A 15,241-nucleotide genomic window follows, 5' to 3' on the forward strand; every position below is an offset into this window, starting at 1 on the left:
TTTTTGATTAATTAATATTTTCACAACACTGCTAAATGCTCAACTCTAATTGGTCAAAATGTTTTTTGGTCAAAAAACTTGTTCCCCTAAATGTTTTATGCAGATTCAATGAAGCAATCCTTTATTAGGAATAGGCCTAACGTGATTAGGCATCACCAAATGCCTAATACTGAGCAACTCAGCTCACCAGATTAAACTTTTTTGGCTTGAACTTTATATACGTGTTGTAAAAACATGTCTTTAGAAAGAAACAATAAACTAATTTTAGCCCAATGTTAAATATTGTCATATAATATAATTAATGATCACGTGAACTTTTTCCATTTTTTTTTTTTTTTTGAAAATTAAACAGATTTCATTCCTTTCTTCTGATGTAAATGTGTTATCTAGAGTTATTTTCAGTAATGTTCAGAACTAGAAACAAACATCAATTTCTATAGTGAAAACTTTCTTATACTGAAGTTCCCCCTTGTGGCAGCAATATAATCAGCACTGATGCAGATTATAATAAAAGCGTAGGTATTTAATAAACCACAGGTTTACTTAGCATATATGAATTAGTGTGTGAACTAGACTGAATACTTGAACTGTACAGAAGTCTACTGTACAGTAGATACAGATAAACAAACCCGGGATAATAACACACTTCCACTTCCCCTTCAAATGATTATAAAATGAAAGTTCTTATAGTATGGACAATCCAGCCTTGTGAAATATACCACTGGTCTTTAGAGTCACGGCAACATATTATACATACGTTACTTTGAATATGTCCAAATTTGAAGCAGAACAAACCAGATGTGCAGATGTGCATGAACACTTATGAAGGGTGTTTTACACTTTCAGTACTAGGTTTTCTTCTGTGACATTGGAATAACCAGTTTGCTAAAAACAAAACCAAAAGGACACAGCTGTAAGACATGATTTTATTACCACAGTGTTTGTCTATCAGTCTGAAAATTAAAAAAAGATCTCCAATGTAAATCAGATCCATCCACAACAATGCAGTAGTCCTTTTTCATTACAAAAAGATGGATTATGATATAAAATAGATGTCAAAAAGGAGGTGAGAAGGAAATGGAAACAAACAAAAACAGTGAGGCCTTCCATATTACGGGTAAGATTTTTTTAAAAAAAAGATTCTGCCAATTTGCCAGTCGAAAAATACATCACACATTGGCATACACACAAAAACACACAATTGATATATCTGGCACAAAGCAACTTATGTTAACAGGTAGTGAAATTAGGATGTCCATAAAGAGGTTATTACATTTTAGACATTCTAGACAGAACAAAAAAACTGAGAATTGTGTAACCTGACTAGAATTAACTGGACCTTAAGACTCAAACCACAAAAGCCAAAGTAGAGTTGCATTGAATGAGCACTGATGTTTTTCCCCCAGCAGAAAGGTGAAATACAATCAAAAGTCTAATTATATTGATTATAAAGAGGCAGTAGAATTACAAAAGGCTAAGAAAATAGAAAAAAATATTTAAGTCTAAACCAATTAGACTCCTGTTTTAACCCATGCAAACTTCCATTCAGTCATTTAAGGTCTATTCCAAGGTTTCAACATAGAAAACATATGAAGAGGTATATGCGTAAATTTGAATTTTGGTGTCTGTTCCGTCGTTATGCTCCACTGTGAAGGAAAATACATTTAACTCAATCTTAATTAGAAAAATCTAAGATAGCAACAAAGCCATTAATCCCTACACCTGATCACATGTTCCTTTACCAGATTGAAAAAACCTAAAGCATCCTGATAAACCTAAAATCCATTATTATCTAACCACTAGTTTATTAAGAACCTACATGAGAAATTAAGGTTGTTATTATAGTCCTGGATGAAGATGCCAACAAGAAAAAACCCCACCCTTAACTCTCTGAAACCACCTTTTTTTAAACTATCTATGAGCAGAAATGATCCATCTTAGTCAAACAGCTGAGCACCAAGTCGTCAGGAATGACCAAAGCATGTTACTCGCAGAACAAGAATGTTTTGTCATATTTATTTTATTCATTCGTTCGTTCATTTTAAGTTTTTTGGAGTTTACAAATGACACAAATTCCTAAATGGCTTTCATAAAATCCAAAAGTTGTCACAAAGAACAAAACACGGAATTAGAAATCGGGATCTTAAGCAGGAGAAAAAATAAAAATCAATTATCCACGTTGGCGTTTGGTGAAGGAACCAGACGTCACAGCTGCCATTACAAACTACAAGCTGCATCCCAAAACAGCCATTTCTAAAGACACAAACATTCAAGATGGATTTACATATTGCTAGGGAAGGAGCAAGAAAATAAGGAAATGATGACCAAACCCTTAAAAAGATGCTTTTTCTGGTGAGCCTAATGCAGTGCTGCCTCCTGGTGGCTAGATGATTTTTAAGCTACCTCCAGCATGCTATGAATGCAACCACTAAACTGGAAATGGGTTCAAGCCAGGACGCATCCTCACAGGAGGACCTGGTGGTGTTGTGCGTAAACGCGGCCTGCAAAGGTTAGAGAGTCATAACCTTGAAACAACATTTAAGTAACGTTCAGAACATCCTTTCTGTCTCCCTTCCCAATACATTACATGGGTCTAAGCCAGAAAAGCTTTCAGGGAGTCAGACTACAGCATACAAACAAGGTCAAAGTCCCTGAATATGTTGATCAAATGCTTACAAGACAGATGGAAAATAAACAAGTTGTAAAAATGGAAGCAAAACCAACGGCACCAAAACACATTCCACAAGTTTCCGTAAGCGCTAAAGCAAATCCATGCACATGAGTAGAATGGACACGCTGGTGTCTTATCTTTGATCAAGATAATTCAATCATGACATTTCTTTTTCTTTTTTAAAAACAGGCTAAGTGCAAATGTGAGCCCTTGCAGTTGGGCAGGAAGAACATAATCCTTTATTTCATAAAATGGCAAGATTGCTTTCAGAGTGGACTCGGTACCACTCCCTCCACTCCCCACTTGTATACACACACAAACACACAACTTTTGTAGCTCTGCAAAGGGCATCATTAAAGCTTAGCAAGGCGAGGAAGGGGGAAGGGGGAAAAAACCAACACTGGATATTTGGGAAGGCTAAACAGATTGCCAAAGCTACTGGAGTCCACATGTGACAGTTAAGGTACACTCAAACTGCACTGATTTCTCAAAACGCTGACTTTAACTGTGACACAAACATGTATTCGCACAACCTATTACTCTGACACAAAAACAAACATTCTCACACACACACACACAGTAGACACACAGACATTCCCTTGCTTATTGCAGCAATAATAAAAGGGTTTATTTGGATAAGTAAAACCTGGATGTCATATTTGGGGGACACCTGAAATGTGAGGCCCTGAGCTATTAAACAGACAGATTGCTTGTGTGGTGTTGTGTGTTTGTGTCATGTAATAAGGTTAAAAACAACAGCAGTTTGCCTAAGAAAGTCTTTTTTCTACAGCCTTCCACAAACTGTGTAAGGAAAAGAAGTGGGGATATTTTTTTGAAACAAACAGTGACAGGGCTTGATGGCAGGTGTCTGGCCCTCTCCATCTCTCTCTCTTTCTCTCTCCTGTTTTTTATTCTCTATTTTTTTTTAAAGGATGTAGAGAGCTGGCTGGCCAGTAGAAGCTATTTGCCCACTCTCACACTAACCACAGAAAGAAGGAGAGAGAGAGAGAGAGAGAGAGAGAGAGAGAGAGAGAGAGAGAGAGAGAGAGAGAGAGAGGCAGGAAGACAGACAGAGAGAGAGAGAGAGAGACAGAGAAAGAAAGAGAGAATCAGTGAAAGTAGGAGCGGTAACAGATGTATGTTCCCAGAGCGAGCATGGTGAACACACACATGCTCGTGAGCAGGGAGCTTCTCTGTCCCTCAGGCCTCTTCTCTGGTGGTGACCGTGATGGTTTAGGTGGAGGTTCTGTCGTCATGGTGACTGGTTCGCTTGGCTTTGGAGCGTTGGCATCATCAGGCTCATTGGCAGGCAATGTCGGCGTCTCAAGCTCCGTTGGTGCCGAAGCTGCCACCGGCACCACCGTCCGTCTTCGAATCTCCGACTCTGAAGCACTGGGAAATAAGCAAGGAGATGAAGAATTAATCAAATAATTACAATTTTTCAAACAATTGTAGAAACTACAATTCCATAAACTGTCGAAAAGAAAACTTTAGTCTAAACAGGATATTCTTTTTAAATAATATTGTTCTCACTCCCCAGGAATTCCATTATCTATAAAATCTATAAAATAATGTCGTGGTTTTACAGACCCCACATTGCCATGCACTAAACCAACAAGAAAAAAATTATAATGGAAGACTGCATAAGCTAACGCATCAGTGTAGAATATATTACTGCAGGAGGCCATAACTACTGAATGCTTTTACAGCAGTAAAACCACTTAGTTAACAACAGTTATTATGTTTTGTGCTTTATTGTGATCCCCTAGCACTTTGTTTCTGAATGTCTAAAGAATGTTTTCTATGGATTGCATTCCCTCTGGAAGATTATTGAACAATGCAGAGGTGATAGTAGCGTACTAACCGGTAAATGCTACCGCACTAGCTATAACATAAGGTCTTGTTGAAGGAGAAAGGCTGCAATGATCGGTCATTGCTGTGGAGTGAATTTACAAGCTGCCTGTGGGGGCTCCTTGTGTCATTTGTTTTATTCCGGAAAACTTATGCTGAGGCTTTGGCTGTAGCAGGGTCAGGTGGGACGTATCCGACTGGGGTGAAAACACACTCACATAATGTCACAGTCAGGATACTTTATTCTACATCAACACAAAAAGGGCTGAGAGAGCACAAAATCAGTGTTTTGCAATGACCATGGCCAGTGATCTCAGACCTGAACCATAATGAACAGTTACGTCCACATGTGTGAATCTAATAATATAGTGTGAAATGTTGCTAAATGGAGGATTGTTTCAGATCAGAAGATCAGAATATTTTCTGATGAAATAGGATTGTATACAAAGGTATTCTATACAAGGTTAGCACCCACACTATTTTATAGGCATTTAATGTAGTTTTCAGGGACTCCACCACTCGGACTAGAGTCCTGTTGTTTCTCATAATATACCTGAATGGTGCAGAAATAGCATTAAATCTGAAAATTGATAGTATGTTGGGCAAAAGTATATGAAAAAACTTTGGGCACATATACAGAGTGTTGAGACCCAATTTTACCTGTTTGTGTAGATGACATTGTTGGCCTGTACAACTTCGTGCTCAGGAAAAAACTGGGGTGTGGACTGGGGACCATTGTAGGGGGGCTTTGGTGGACGTGGCCTAGGAGGGGGAGTGAACTCTGGAGGAGGATCTTCCTCATTTGACAACTCCTTCCATGACTCCTGAAAGCACAAACACAATGACTGATCACTGCATTTGTTAGCGGATTATTTCTAACATGCCAGAAATGAAACCATGTCGAAAAGGTGCAAAAGAATTCCGTGGTCCTCTAAAGCCACATATGTGCGTATATGATACTTTGGTAAACAGTGCAGGTGTGTACTCTCACCTGGATAGAGGCGTCTCCCATGATGCATTTAGCACCCTCTATAACGGCGAGGTAGGAGAATCGGAGCTGGTCTGCTGTTTGGATCAGACCCATTCTGTACCGCCTCATCTCCAGGAGAACATCCTTGATCTGGACTGAGGACGGGTCTTTTCGCAAAGACATCTACACATACAGAGCAGAAATCTGTTTTAGTTTCTTAGAGGTCATCAGAACAGAGTTTGAATCAACAACAGGATCCTTTTTGTTTGATTAGTCAGGCCTTAATTTGTAATATTTGAATGTTTCTAGATTTAGCCTAATTGTATTTTTTTCATAGGTACGTTTAAAAGGAAGTGTATTTTCCAGCCTTACAATGTGCTCAGATTTTAGCTGGAATTGGGTTTGTTTGGAAGAAGGAGGAGGCTTGCCACTGTATGCATTGTAATTGCATCATTTTATTTTATATCATAGGCATAATTCATATTGCTCCTTTGAATCCTGTTGAAGTCCACAACACAAGTCTCTCTTGAATTTTATTCCTCCAGAATGAGACAATATATGACCTAACAGTGTATATTAAAATCTACTTTACTGATAATAAGTACATTCCCTCAAATTTATTTAGGGAGTGAAATGTAGCACAGAAGACATCCAAAACCTTATACCATTATTAAATGAAATAAAATAAATGCTTCTCTCACCAACCGGAGGCAGGTATCTACAAGGCAGAAGGTTCCAGAGCGACCGATGCCGGCACTGCAGTGGACCACTACAGGCCCTTGATCTGGGTTTAGACAGCCAGACTCTCGCACCTTGAACAGGAAGTTGAGGAAAGAGGCAGGAGACTCGGGCACACCAAAGTCAGGCCAGGTGGTATAGTGAAAATGAAGAATCTCCCTGGTTTCCTGAGTCTTTAAACAAGAAAACACACAGTTTAGAGATTTATTTGCATGTTTTAGCATAAAGAGTAATTGACCTGGATAATAAACCCCCATCAATGCTCTGGTTTTAATAAACATTTCATTAAAAAAATACAGTAAAGTTTCTTACTGAAAGATTCTCCAGCTCTAGCTGCCGGACTGTGTAGTATGATTTCACGTCCTCTGAAACAAGAGTCAGCTTGAAGTTTGTGTCCTCGAAAATTGCTTCCCGCTCCTCCCTCTGTGGCCAGTACTGTGCACATTTCACCTGATCCAGCAAAATGCACAGTAAGGTGGTCAGTCCTATTATTCCCCATCTCCCCCAAACCCCCTTTCTATCCCTTAACTGCCAGTTTCCACCACTAGCCAGGTCTCCCGTATAACATGATAGCTATGAGCCTGCAAGGGTTATGAAGTCAGACACCACATCTTTTCAAACTGCTGCTCATGTAGCATCACAGGACAGTGTACCACTCTCTGAGGAAAGTGGCAGCTTCCCGCTTCCACATACACAAGCTCACACACGCCTACAGTAATGTCGACACCCAGAAAGCACGGCCAATGCTGTTCTCTTCATTCCCGGTCATGGATGGCTGTGGCATATGACGACAAAGTAATCACTTTTTATCGTTGCACCACTTAGAAGTCCACATGCTTTTTTTAACATCTTAATATAAATCTGTTAATATTTTTATTTGCTGCAAATGCCACCGTTACAATTCATCAAGTCATCGAGACTTGATTAAAATTACTTTAATGACCAATACTTTCAGCTGCAAAGCAAATCACTTGTTTTAATGTCTTATCGTTTCTAAGCAGACGACTTACACTGGGGCTGTGAAAGAGTTTAAAAACAAGAACATAATTGTTGATCTGGTGAAACTACAATTTTGTGGAAAATGTTTTATTCTAGACTCTTGGTACATCTGCAACTTCTTACTGATAGAAGTTAGGATACGAGATGTACAACACTGACTTTCAAAACTAAATGTTTCCTGTAACACATGGGAAAGTCTTCAGGACTTTCTTTGTGCCGTTTGGTTTCTCAGAAATGTTATAAGCTGCATTTTTTTCGTCTCAGTAGCTACAAGAGAGAGAAAAAAAAAGATAGCGCCTGGTCAGGGAATGACTGTTTACAGCTGTTAAAATTATGAGTGAGTAACAACAGGACCCAACTTGTCTCATGGACATTCCACAACATTTCATGTAGCTATAAACTGATAAAAAGGTATAATGGGGCACACTTACATTATTTAAAAATCTGTATTTGTTTGCAAATAGATTTACAGTAGTATAAGAGAAATGAAACTTGAGGTGTACTATTCTAGGAAAAAACTCAGAATTTTGGTAGTGCGCCGCTTCCCTGTGACAACATGCTCAATCATGTTTTGTTCTTATTTATGTTTATACAGTGTCACAGATGCTTCTAACCAAGCATTTATTACAGAGTATGAACATAATTACAAAAAGTAAGCATCTGCAGCACATGAGGAATATTTAATACTTTATAAAGATCATCTATTGCTAATAAACATGTGGTTAAAAAGGGCAACTCTCACCGATCCCTTCTCTATGACACGGTTCAGCATGACAACTCCACGACTCCTCTGCTCCCACACCATCTCCCAGAAATGCCCACATGTGTTAGGCAAAGGACCCTTTAAAAAAAAAAAAAAGAAAGAGAGAGAGAGAGAGATTAAGTATTGCATATGTTTCTGTGATATTTAAGGAACCTATGAATCTCTTGTAATCATCATGCAAAATGTCATTCAAATTTGCTGATGTGTCTTACAAAAAACTATCTTGGTATACTGTGTACAGATATAGAAAAAGAAACAAATATAGATTTTACAAAATGTTTTTTCATGTTATTTATAAAGGATGATTTGGACTTATATTTAGGTACATTTTAAGACATATCAGTTTTTATCCCAAAAAAGTGGAACAATAGGAAGAAGTATCTAATTCTAAGGACATGACTGGCCTTGCATGACTATTTTTAGTGTCATAAATATAGGAAGCCGCTCTGCCTTATTTTACGTAAGATCATATTTTCACTGCAAATGAAGTGGCATATTTTAAAGAAGTAACATATAGAAATTATAACTGAATGATTCATGAGTAATTTCAGTGTGAGAAAGTTGTATTGTTTTGTCATAAGTAAGCATTTTTTCTTTCTCTTCCATCCATCGTGTTTGTCTTTCTCTCACTCATATATCACACACACACACAGACTGTGAGATGGGTGGGAACTGGGAGGGTGGGGATTTGATTACATTTTGTTTGTGTATATTTACACATCTGTTATTATTTCCACAACCCAATGCAACCCGACTGTTCTGAAGAAAAAAAAAGAAAAAAGTTTGGAAATGTTTGCTCTAAAGTGGTTATTTAACATAAAGCTTTGTTCGATGGCATTCCTCACATCACAAGCCCACTTTTTATCCCTCTGGAGTATGGATTATCACAAATGGTGTGTTTTAGATTCTTTCTTTTTTTTCCCCAAAACCAGGGGATGTGCTTAGGCTTTCTACAGCCAGTTAGACTCACTGTACCAAGACAAATTATCAGAAAAGAAAAAAAATCTGACCATCATCCTTTCTAGTTCTAATCCATTAAGACATTCAGTCACACACTTAAACTCTACTCCAGAACCAGCTGAGTCTAAGCAGATCCATCTCGACCTGACTGGTTAATCACATGGTGAATCGGCTGACGGATATGCTTCACACTACAAAGTAGGAATTTAAGGGTTACATCTTTGTACTGAACAGAAGGGAATAGCACGTTCAGGCGCGTCACCTCTTAATTCTGACGCAGTCTCTGGTATTTCACAACATATTCCAAATGGGCCAGGAAACGTTAACAGCATGAAATACACAGCTGACATTTCCTGCGTTTTCCGTGAATCAGTCGCTACCTCGAACAGAATGTTATCTTAACATTATCAGTCCCTTAAGAACTAAATATAAGAAAAGCACTGGGATTTTTTCATAAAGAGAACTATATGATGTGGGTATCAAACTAAAAAGATTTTTAAGATTCCGTTATCATGTCCTGCTGTCATTTTCATTGTATGGAAACATTACAAACTTGTTTCTAAAATGTTACATGAAAGTCTATTTTCAGTCCCTCAGAACATCCACTGTTTCCTACTCAGTGTGTGGACTTCATGTCTTTATCTTGATTTAAACGTTTGCCACATTAAAAAAAACTTAAAACTATGCTCCAGTAGATGGAGCGCATTAATAATGAGAATAAGCTGAAGGTAAACGAGAGACGAATCTGAGCACGTTCATGCTTGCGTAACACTGAGTGGTGTTGCCTCCTGCATTTTTGCTATACAGATGTGCATGGTACAACCTTACATGGGTAAAATGCTTGTAGTCAGAATTACTTTCATTTATACTGCTTAGGTAGTCAACAGAAGATCTGTACGAATTAAACATAAATAAATGCAAAGAAATGACCAGAATATGTTATCAGTAGAGTGATGTTTACATGTCAAGCGTCTATACGGTTAGAAAATGGTTATCAGATTAAGTGACATATACAACCTGTAATACTGCCACTAAATCTAAAAAGAATTTGAAAACTTTTTTCATTACTTTATGCTGATTTATGAGACACCGCTTTATTCCAGAGAAGGTCTATGCACATGTATCATGGCACAGTGTGTTCAAGTCAGACAATGAATTACAAGATTACAACGGATTCTCGATTCAGATTGGTCAGAATGTGGATTTGTTTTTTTTTTGGTGAGGAGAGGCTTAGTTAGCATCTCCCGCATAAGAACTTCAGAACAGTTAAGAGTACAGCTACAACTTTAACGTTTCCTTAAGACATGGGAAAGTCTTCTGGACTTTCTTTGTGCTTTGGGGTTTTTCAGGTAATGTCTTAAGGGAATGTCTGTTCGCAGCTGTTATATAGTAAGAGGTAAAAGGAATAAGCTGTCTTTGTGGACATTCTGCAGCAATAAACGTAACTATACACATGGTATGACAAGCTGTTCTTAATTAACTTAAATCGGAATTAATTTAAATATGTAACTGTTGGCAAATTATGTTCAGGGGGTATTGGTGCACCACTCCACACTGTTGAAATGTGCACTGCATTTTTTTTTATTCTTAAGCAATACAATTAAACCAAATTGATATCACACGTTTGTGCTAATTTGTACAGCACAATAGAGGTTGGGCTATTGTTTTTATTTTTTTGGTCATATTACACTCTGTATCTTATGCGACATCCCTCTTGATTGTACAATGACACAACACTGACTTTCAAAAACCAAATGAGCACAAACATTTTAGCTCATGGATGAATCAGAGTGGCTTTATATTGTCACCTATTCACAGCCAAGGCAGCCACCAAAACTGGGCTTTCTCTCTAAGCAAATATTTCAGTGACAGCTACTAAAATGTGAGGAAAACACTCCATGAAAACCTTCAAAAATTACTGGCTGCAACTTCAAGTTACTTAAATACAAATCGAATTTTAGAAGTTTGGAAGCAGTTATTTTACACTATGTAGCCTATTCATAGAGGAAATCAATTAATCTGTACATTTATAACCTCTTTATATACTGAGAGCACAGCTGAGCGTCAAACTGGCTATACACGGTTTACAGTGCTTTATAGAGCTACTGAGGTGCAAAGTCACACAACGGGCTCGTTCCAATTCACAGAACATTGCAAAACCAAACCCCGGAACTGGAATAAAATGAAGCAGCCATGTGTGACGTTATGTTCCCATGGGTTTCAGTTCTCCACAGCTTCTTGGGAACATACAGAAGTCTTTATTATGCTGTTTTTAACTAACAATCAAAAAAGACAATGTGAAGTTCAGAATACATCGAGTTATTTCCATGTCATGACTGACTTCCTTTGAAACCTTCCTACACAGAGAAAAAACAGTCAAATGCAATAAGGAGACGTCTAGGGGAACTGCTGGAGGCCGCTGGCTCTCCCTTGTCTTCTAACCTGAGTGAGAATGTAGCTTCTCTGTGCCTCCTCCATGGAGATCAGGCTGGCATTGATGTAGTCACTGCTGCCGAGCTGTAGATGAATTCGACTGTGGTCGACTGGTGAAGGGAGAAACACAAACACATACAGTAAGCATTTTGTATCCTTACTACAAATCACATGACTGAGTGCCATACATTGATGTGTTCACACAGGTGCAGCTAGAGAGGAAATCCCAAAGGCCTTTGTGGTGGCACAAACACCACAGACCTCTTTCGGGTCCTATTCTCAGTTCCACCAAATTAAAGCAAGCATCCTCCAGATATTAGTTTAGAAAAACAAAAACAAAAAAAAAGTTGAATAATACATGGGTTATCTATAGCCAAAATGGCCGAAGCCTACACGTGGTGATTTTTGCATGAAAAACTTGAAGCTGTTTTTAGGCCCGACTGAAAAAACACAAGAGAAAACAAGAGGAAACCACAGCAGCACTACTCTCTAAAGACACTTAGACAGAAGAGAAGAAAAAAAAAAAAGGGGTGGAGGTAATATGGCATCAGTACTGCTACATTTTTTCACAGATGATTGTAATCAATGCTTCTGCCAATTCTGGCCGATGAAACAATTCTATTTGATTTGTCTTGTTATATAATAAAACTTCTCCTGTACTGTACTACCGCTGTCCTAAAAGAGAAATGTATTATTGCTGATCTTTTATCAGGTCTTTCTCCAGAAGTTATTTATATATTCATTATGTGGTCACATTTCAAGCAGTTTTATTCTGAGAACCATGGGCTCTGTGTTGAACTTTAGCCTTTACCTCCACAAGGCACAAACCGTCTGTACCATAGTGCTGCTAAACTCTCGAACCTGATTAGTCAGAAGGTGTTAATTTTATTAATGCAGTTGCTCTAATACATATCTGTTGCAGTCAGTTATTCACGGGGCCTCACAGGAGGATAGATCTATTGTTGATATAGTAAAGATTTCTGCCAGGACATTTATTTAACATTTTTTGTAAATAATTATGTAAGCCTTAAGTGTTGAAGCTTTAGTAACGGTCAGTAAGTGTTTTCCTACACAGGACAGACTTCGGATATAAAGTTCAAGACCGAAAGAAAATCAGCGGCTGTGAAAGAAATGACTTGTTCATAGTTTCAATAACGCAAGTGATAACAGGAACTTGTCCAGTGTGCATTCCACAACATTAAAGATAATTTTAAAAATGAAAGCTGTCTTCATTAACAAAAAAAAACAACTACAGTTTAAGCAGGAATAACACACTCTGGGATGTGGTCTTAAGCACAATAAACCACTTCAGGGTGTCAACGGTCACTCCGCTTGGAGTCATACTGCATCACACCACACAGTCTTGTCACAGAGTATTTTACTTTTACTAATTTCTTACTTACCATCTAGTGCAATCAGACAAAACCTATATCAATCTCTAAAAATGTTCACCATACATGGGCTGACATCTCTGTAGCGATTGCGGCTTCTGTTCTCTGGAAGTTTGGCAATCTTGCAGGGCAGTTCACTTGACTGTTGTCTGATTTCCTGGAGAAAGGAGAAACAAATTTCTGTTACATCTCTTCCATAATAAAGGAAAATGCCTAATACCTTTCATAAGCTTTACAAAAGCCTACTTATATTTATTTTGTATATGGTCTCTTCCTATTGTGGTAGAGAATAACGGTGTTCACCTGCATTCATACAGAAACATTGTTTTTTCACTTCTTCACCATCACGCAATAAGAGGCCTTATTAGTAGGTCAGTTAAGAAAGGAAATGACGCCATAAGCATTTTCAGTGACACACTACGTGAATCTACATGAAATGGGTCAGATGAGATGTCATGTTCTGGGCTTCACTAGAATTTAACTGGATTGGGTGCTCACAAAAAACTGCCCGCTCTGTTTACACGCTTTTAATGATAAAGAAATGGGAGATTATAAAAAAATTTAAAAAAACAATAGATACACAGTTTGATGAGAGGAAAACTTTACAAATAGAGACTGAATTTGTTCTAAAATTTGTATCAGCAACAACAACAAAGTAATAATAAGATCTCTTTAAACAGCCAGACACCACTAGTGATGATTGTAGTCAGTGGCCTGTTTTACATGGAAACAAGACAAATCCTATCATGGATAATCTACCATTCAATGACAAACAACTGATATCCTTCAACTTTCTGGCCTCTTCAGCCAGAGCATGTGAGTGAGATGGTAGTGCTGGACAAAACTATAAGAGTTCAGTACTTTTCTCAGTGCAAATAAAATACATTAATAATAATTATTATAACAATCTTTTCAAAAAAAGTCAATTTTCACATCTTTATTAAGCATCATGTTGCTAATAATCAAGTCTAATTGTGATGCTAAATAGTTTACTGGGCTCTTGGTTATCTTTAGCTGAAATAGAAATTTCTCTCATTTTATTTTTTACCGGTATTTAGTCTGTTTCTCGGATAAAGTGTTACAAGTTGTCGGTGTCAAATGATATTATCGTGAGAATCCTAGTCAGGGTCAGTCACTCAGCACACTAGCTAAGCACTAAATAACAGGAAATAACAGCAATAGTAACAGTTTTTAAATCCAAGAACCGAACAACAGCTATTGTTTGGTGGTTGCTGGAAACCGTGGTTTAGCACGAATAGCCATCACAAAGCTGAGTTTGCTAGCAGAGCATCTACTTGTTAGCAGCGTCTAGCAGTTCACACTATCAGTGTGTTACGGTACGTTACGTTAGCGCACGAGCTAGCTAAGTGTCATCACCCGTAAAACACGAAGTTTACACACCATGGCACGGTTTCACACAACAGGCAGCGTTTGTGAGCTTGTTTCCTCACCGAACACACAGTATTTAATAGTTATGAACTATGCTATTACCTGGTAAATGGCGTTCCAGTTCCCGAATTCATCAATTTCCCGAAACTCGGCTTCCATCGCCGTGTTTTTTTTTAACCGCCCGCTCCCCTACTGCCGATCTTTCGCTCCCTGTGAAATACACAGGATCTGTTAGGAAATCAGCGACCAATCACACAAACCGTAAATCCTTTAAAGTCGTTTCCGAAATTATTTTAACGTTACTGTTTTCTCTTGGCCTTTTCTTACCGGAAACACGCCGCACGCTCCTCCCGCACCGCTGCACTACAGCGCTGACTCTGCGCATCGCCCCCGTGTGCACAACGCTAACCAATCAGAGAGTGCGCGCGCCCGAAATCCCCATCCAGAAGCCAATCAGCTCAGACGCACGCGTACTACCCTACTGAAATGGTGGCGTGCTGCTTTCACGTACTATCTAGTACGGTAGTATGCGGTTTGGGACGCAGCCACATTGCTGGGCGGGGGAGATCACCGGGCCCCAACAAGGGCGAGCGCGAGCGCAAACGCTAATACACACACACACGCGGGCGCGCGCGCTCTCGTTAATGTCAAAATGCTTGAGATGGCCAATCAAATCAAAGAAGATGGGCTTTAACGTTAACAGTCGTTTTAACGTGAGAGACTGCAGGGTGATGATGAATGAATGATAGGTGAAGTTTCATAACCATATTGCTAACAAGACGAGATAAGAAACACAGGCATATAATTATGAACTTAGTTACCAGGCTTTCCTTGTAACCTCTCATTGAAATCATTAGCCTAGAGTTATTATTCTCAGAATTAAACTGTGACCATTGAATTTGATTCAAAGAATAAACCAGAATATTGTATTTTCTCTGGTCTCTTCTTCTCGCCTGTTTAATATTAGCTGCTTCATTGCACATGACTGGTTTACAGACTGGAGATTTCTCTCCTGTTGCCAAGTCCGTGGTTTTCTTGTAAAGCTGAATTTGGGTGGTATTTTTTTGTTTGTTTGA

At 38.4% G+C, this 15,241-nt stretch overlaps 1 protein-coding gene across 3 annotated transcripts; it reads right to left on the reverse strand.

Annotated features, from left to right (window-relative positions):
* Positions 1 to 912: 912 nt before the first annotated feature.
* On the reverse strand, positions 913 to 14,632 carry ptpn1 (protein tyrosine phosphatase non-receptor type 1). 3 transcript variants are annotated; one of them, XM_060882478.1, is made up of 10 exons: positions 14,493 to 14,632; positions 14,268 to 14,375; positions 12,843 to 12,933; positions 11,395 to 11,495; positions 7,972 to 8,070; positions 6,543 to 6,680; positions 6,194 to 6,403; positions 5,514 to 5,675; positions 5,183 to 5,346; positions 913 to 4,063 (listed from the first exon to the last, which is right to left on the reverse strand). In XM_060882478.1, exons 2-10 carry the CDS (start codon positions 14,322 to 14,324, stop codon positions 3,781 to 3,783), a joined length of 1,305 nt encoding a protein of 434 aa, XP_060738461.1. In that variant the 5' UTR covers positions 14,325 to 14,375; positions 14,493 to 14,632; the 3' UTR covers positions 913 to 3,780. The 3 variants fall into 3 exon arrangements, with proteins under 3 accessions (XP_060738461.1, XP_060738462.1, XP_060738463.1); XM_060882479.1 differs by having other exon boundaries at positions 14,268 to 14,393; positions 14,493 to 14,615; XM_060882480.1 differs by having other exon boundaries at positions 14,469 to 14,493.
* Positions 14,633 to 15,241: the final 609 nt, after the last annotated feature.

The sequence above is a fragment of the Tachysurus vachellii genome, chromosome 11 (assembly GCF_030014155.1).
Source record: "Tachysurus vachellii isolate PV-2020 chromosome 11, HZAU_Pvac_v1, whole genome shotgun sequence".
NCBI classification, from domain to species: domain Eukaryota; kingdom Metazoa; phylum Chordata; class Actinopteri; order Siluriformes; family Bagridae; genus Tachysurus; species Tachysurus vachellii.

Excerpts from the sequence above, each read along its gene's own strand:
- ptpn1 (XM_060882478.1), bottom strand. The coding sequence starts at position 14,324 with ATGGAAGCCGAGTTTCGGGAAATTGATGAATTCGGGAACTGGAACGCC. Across the intron at positions 5,347-5,513 it reads TGGGAGACGCCTCTATCCAG|GAGTCATGGAAGGAGTTGTC; the intron begins GTGAGAGTACAC and ends TTGTGCTTTCAG. Across the intron at positions 4,064-5,182 it reads AATGTCATCTACACAAACAG|TGCTTCAGAGTCGGAGATTC; the intron begins GTAAAATTGGGT and ends CTTATTTCCCAG.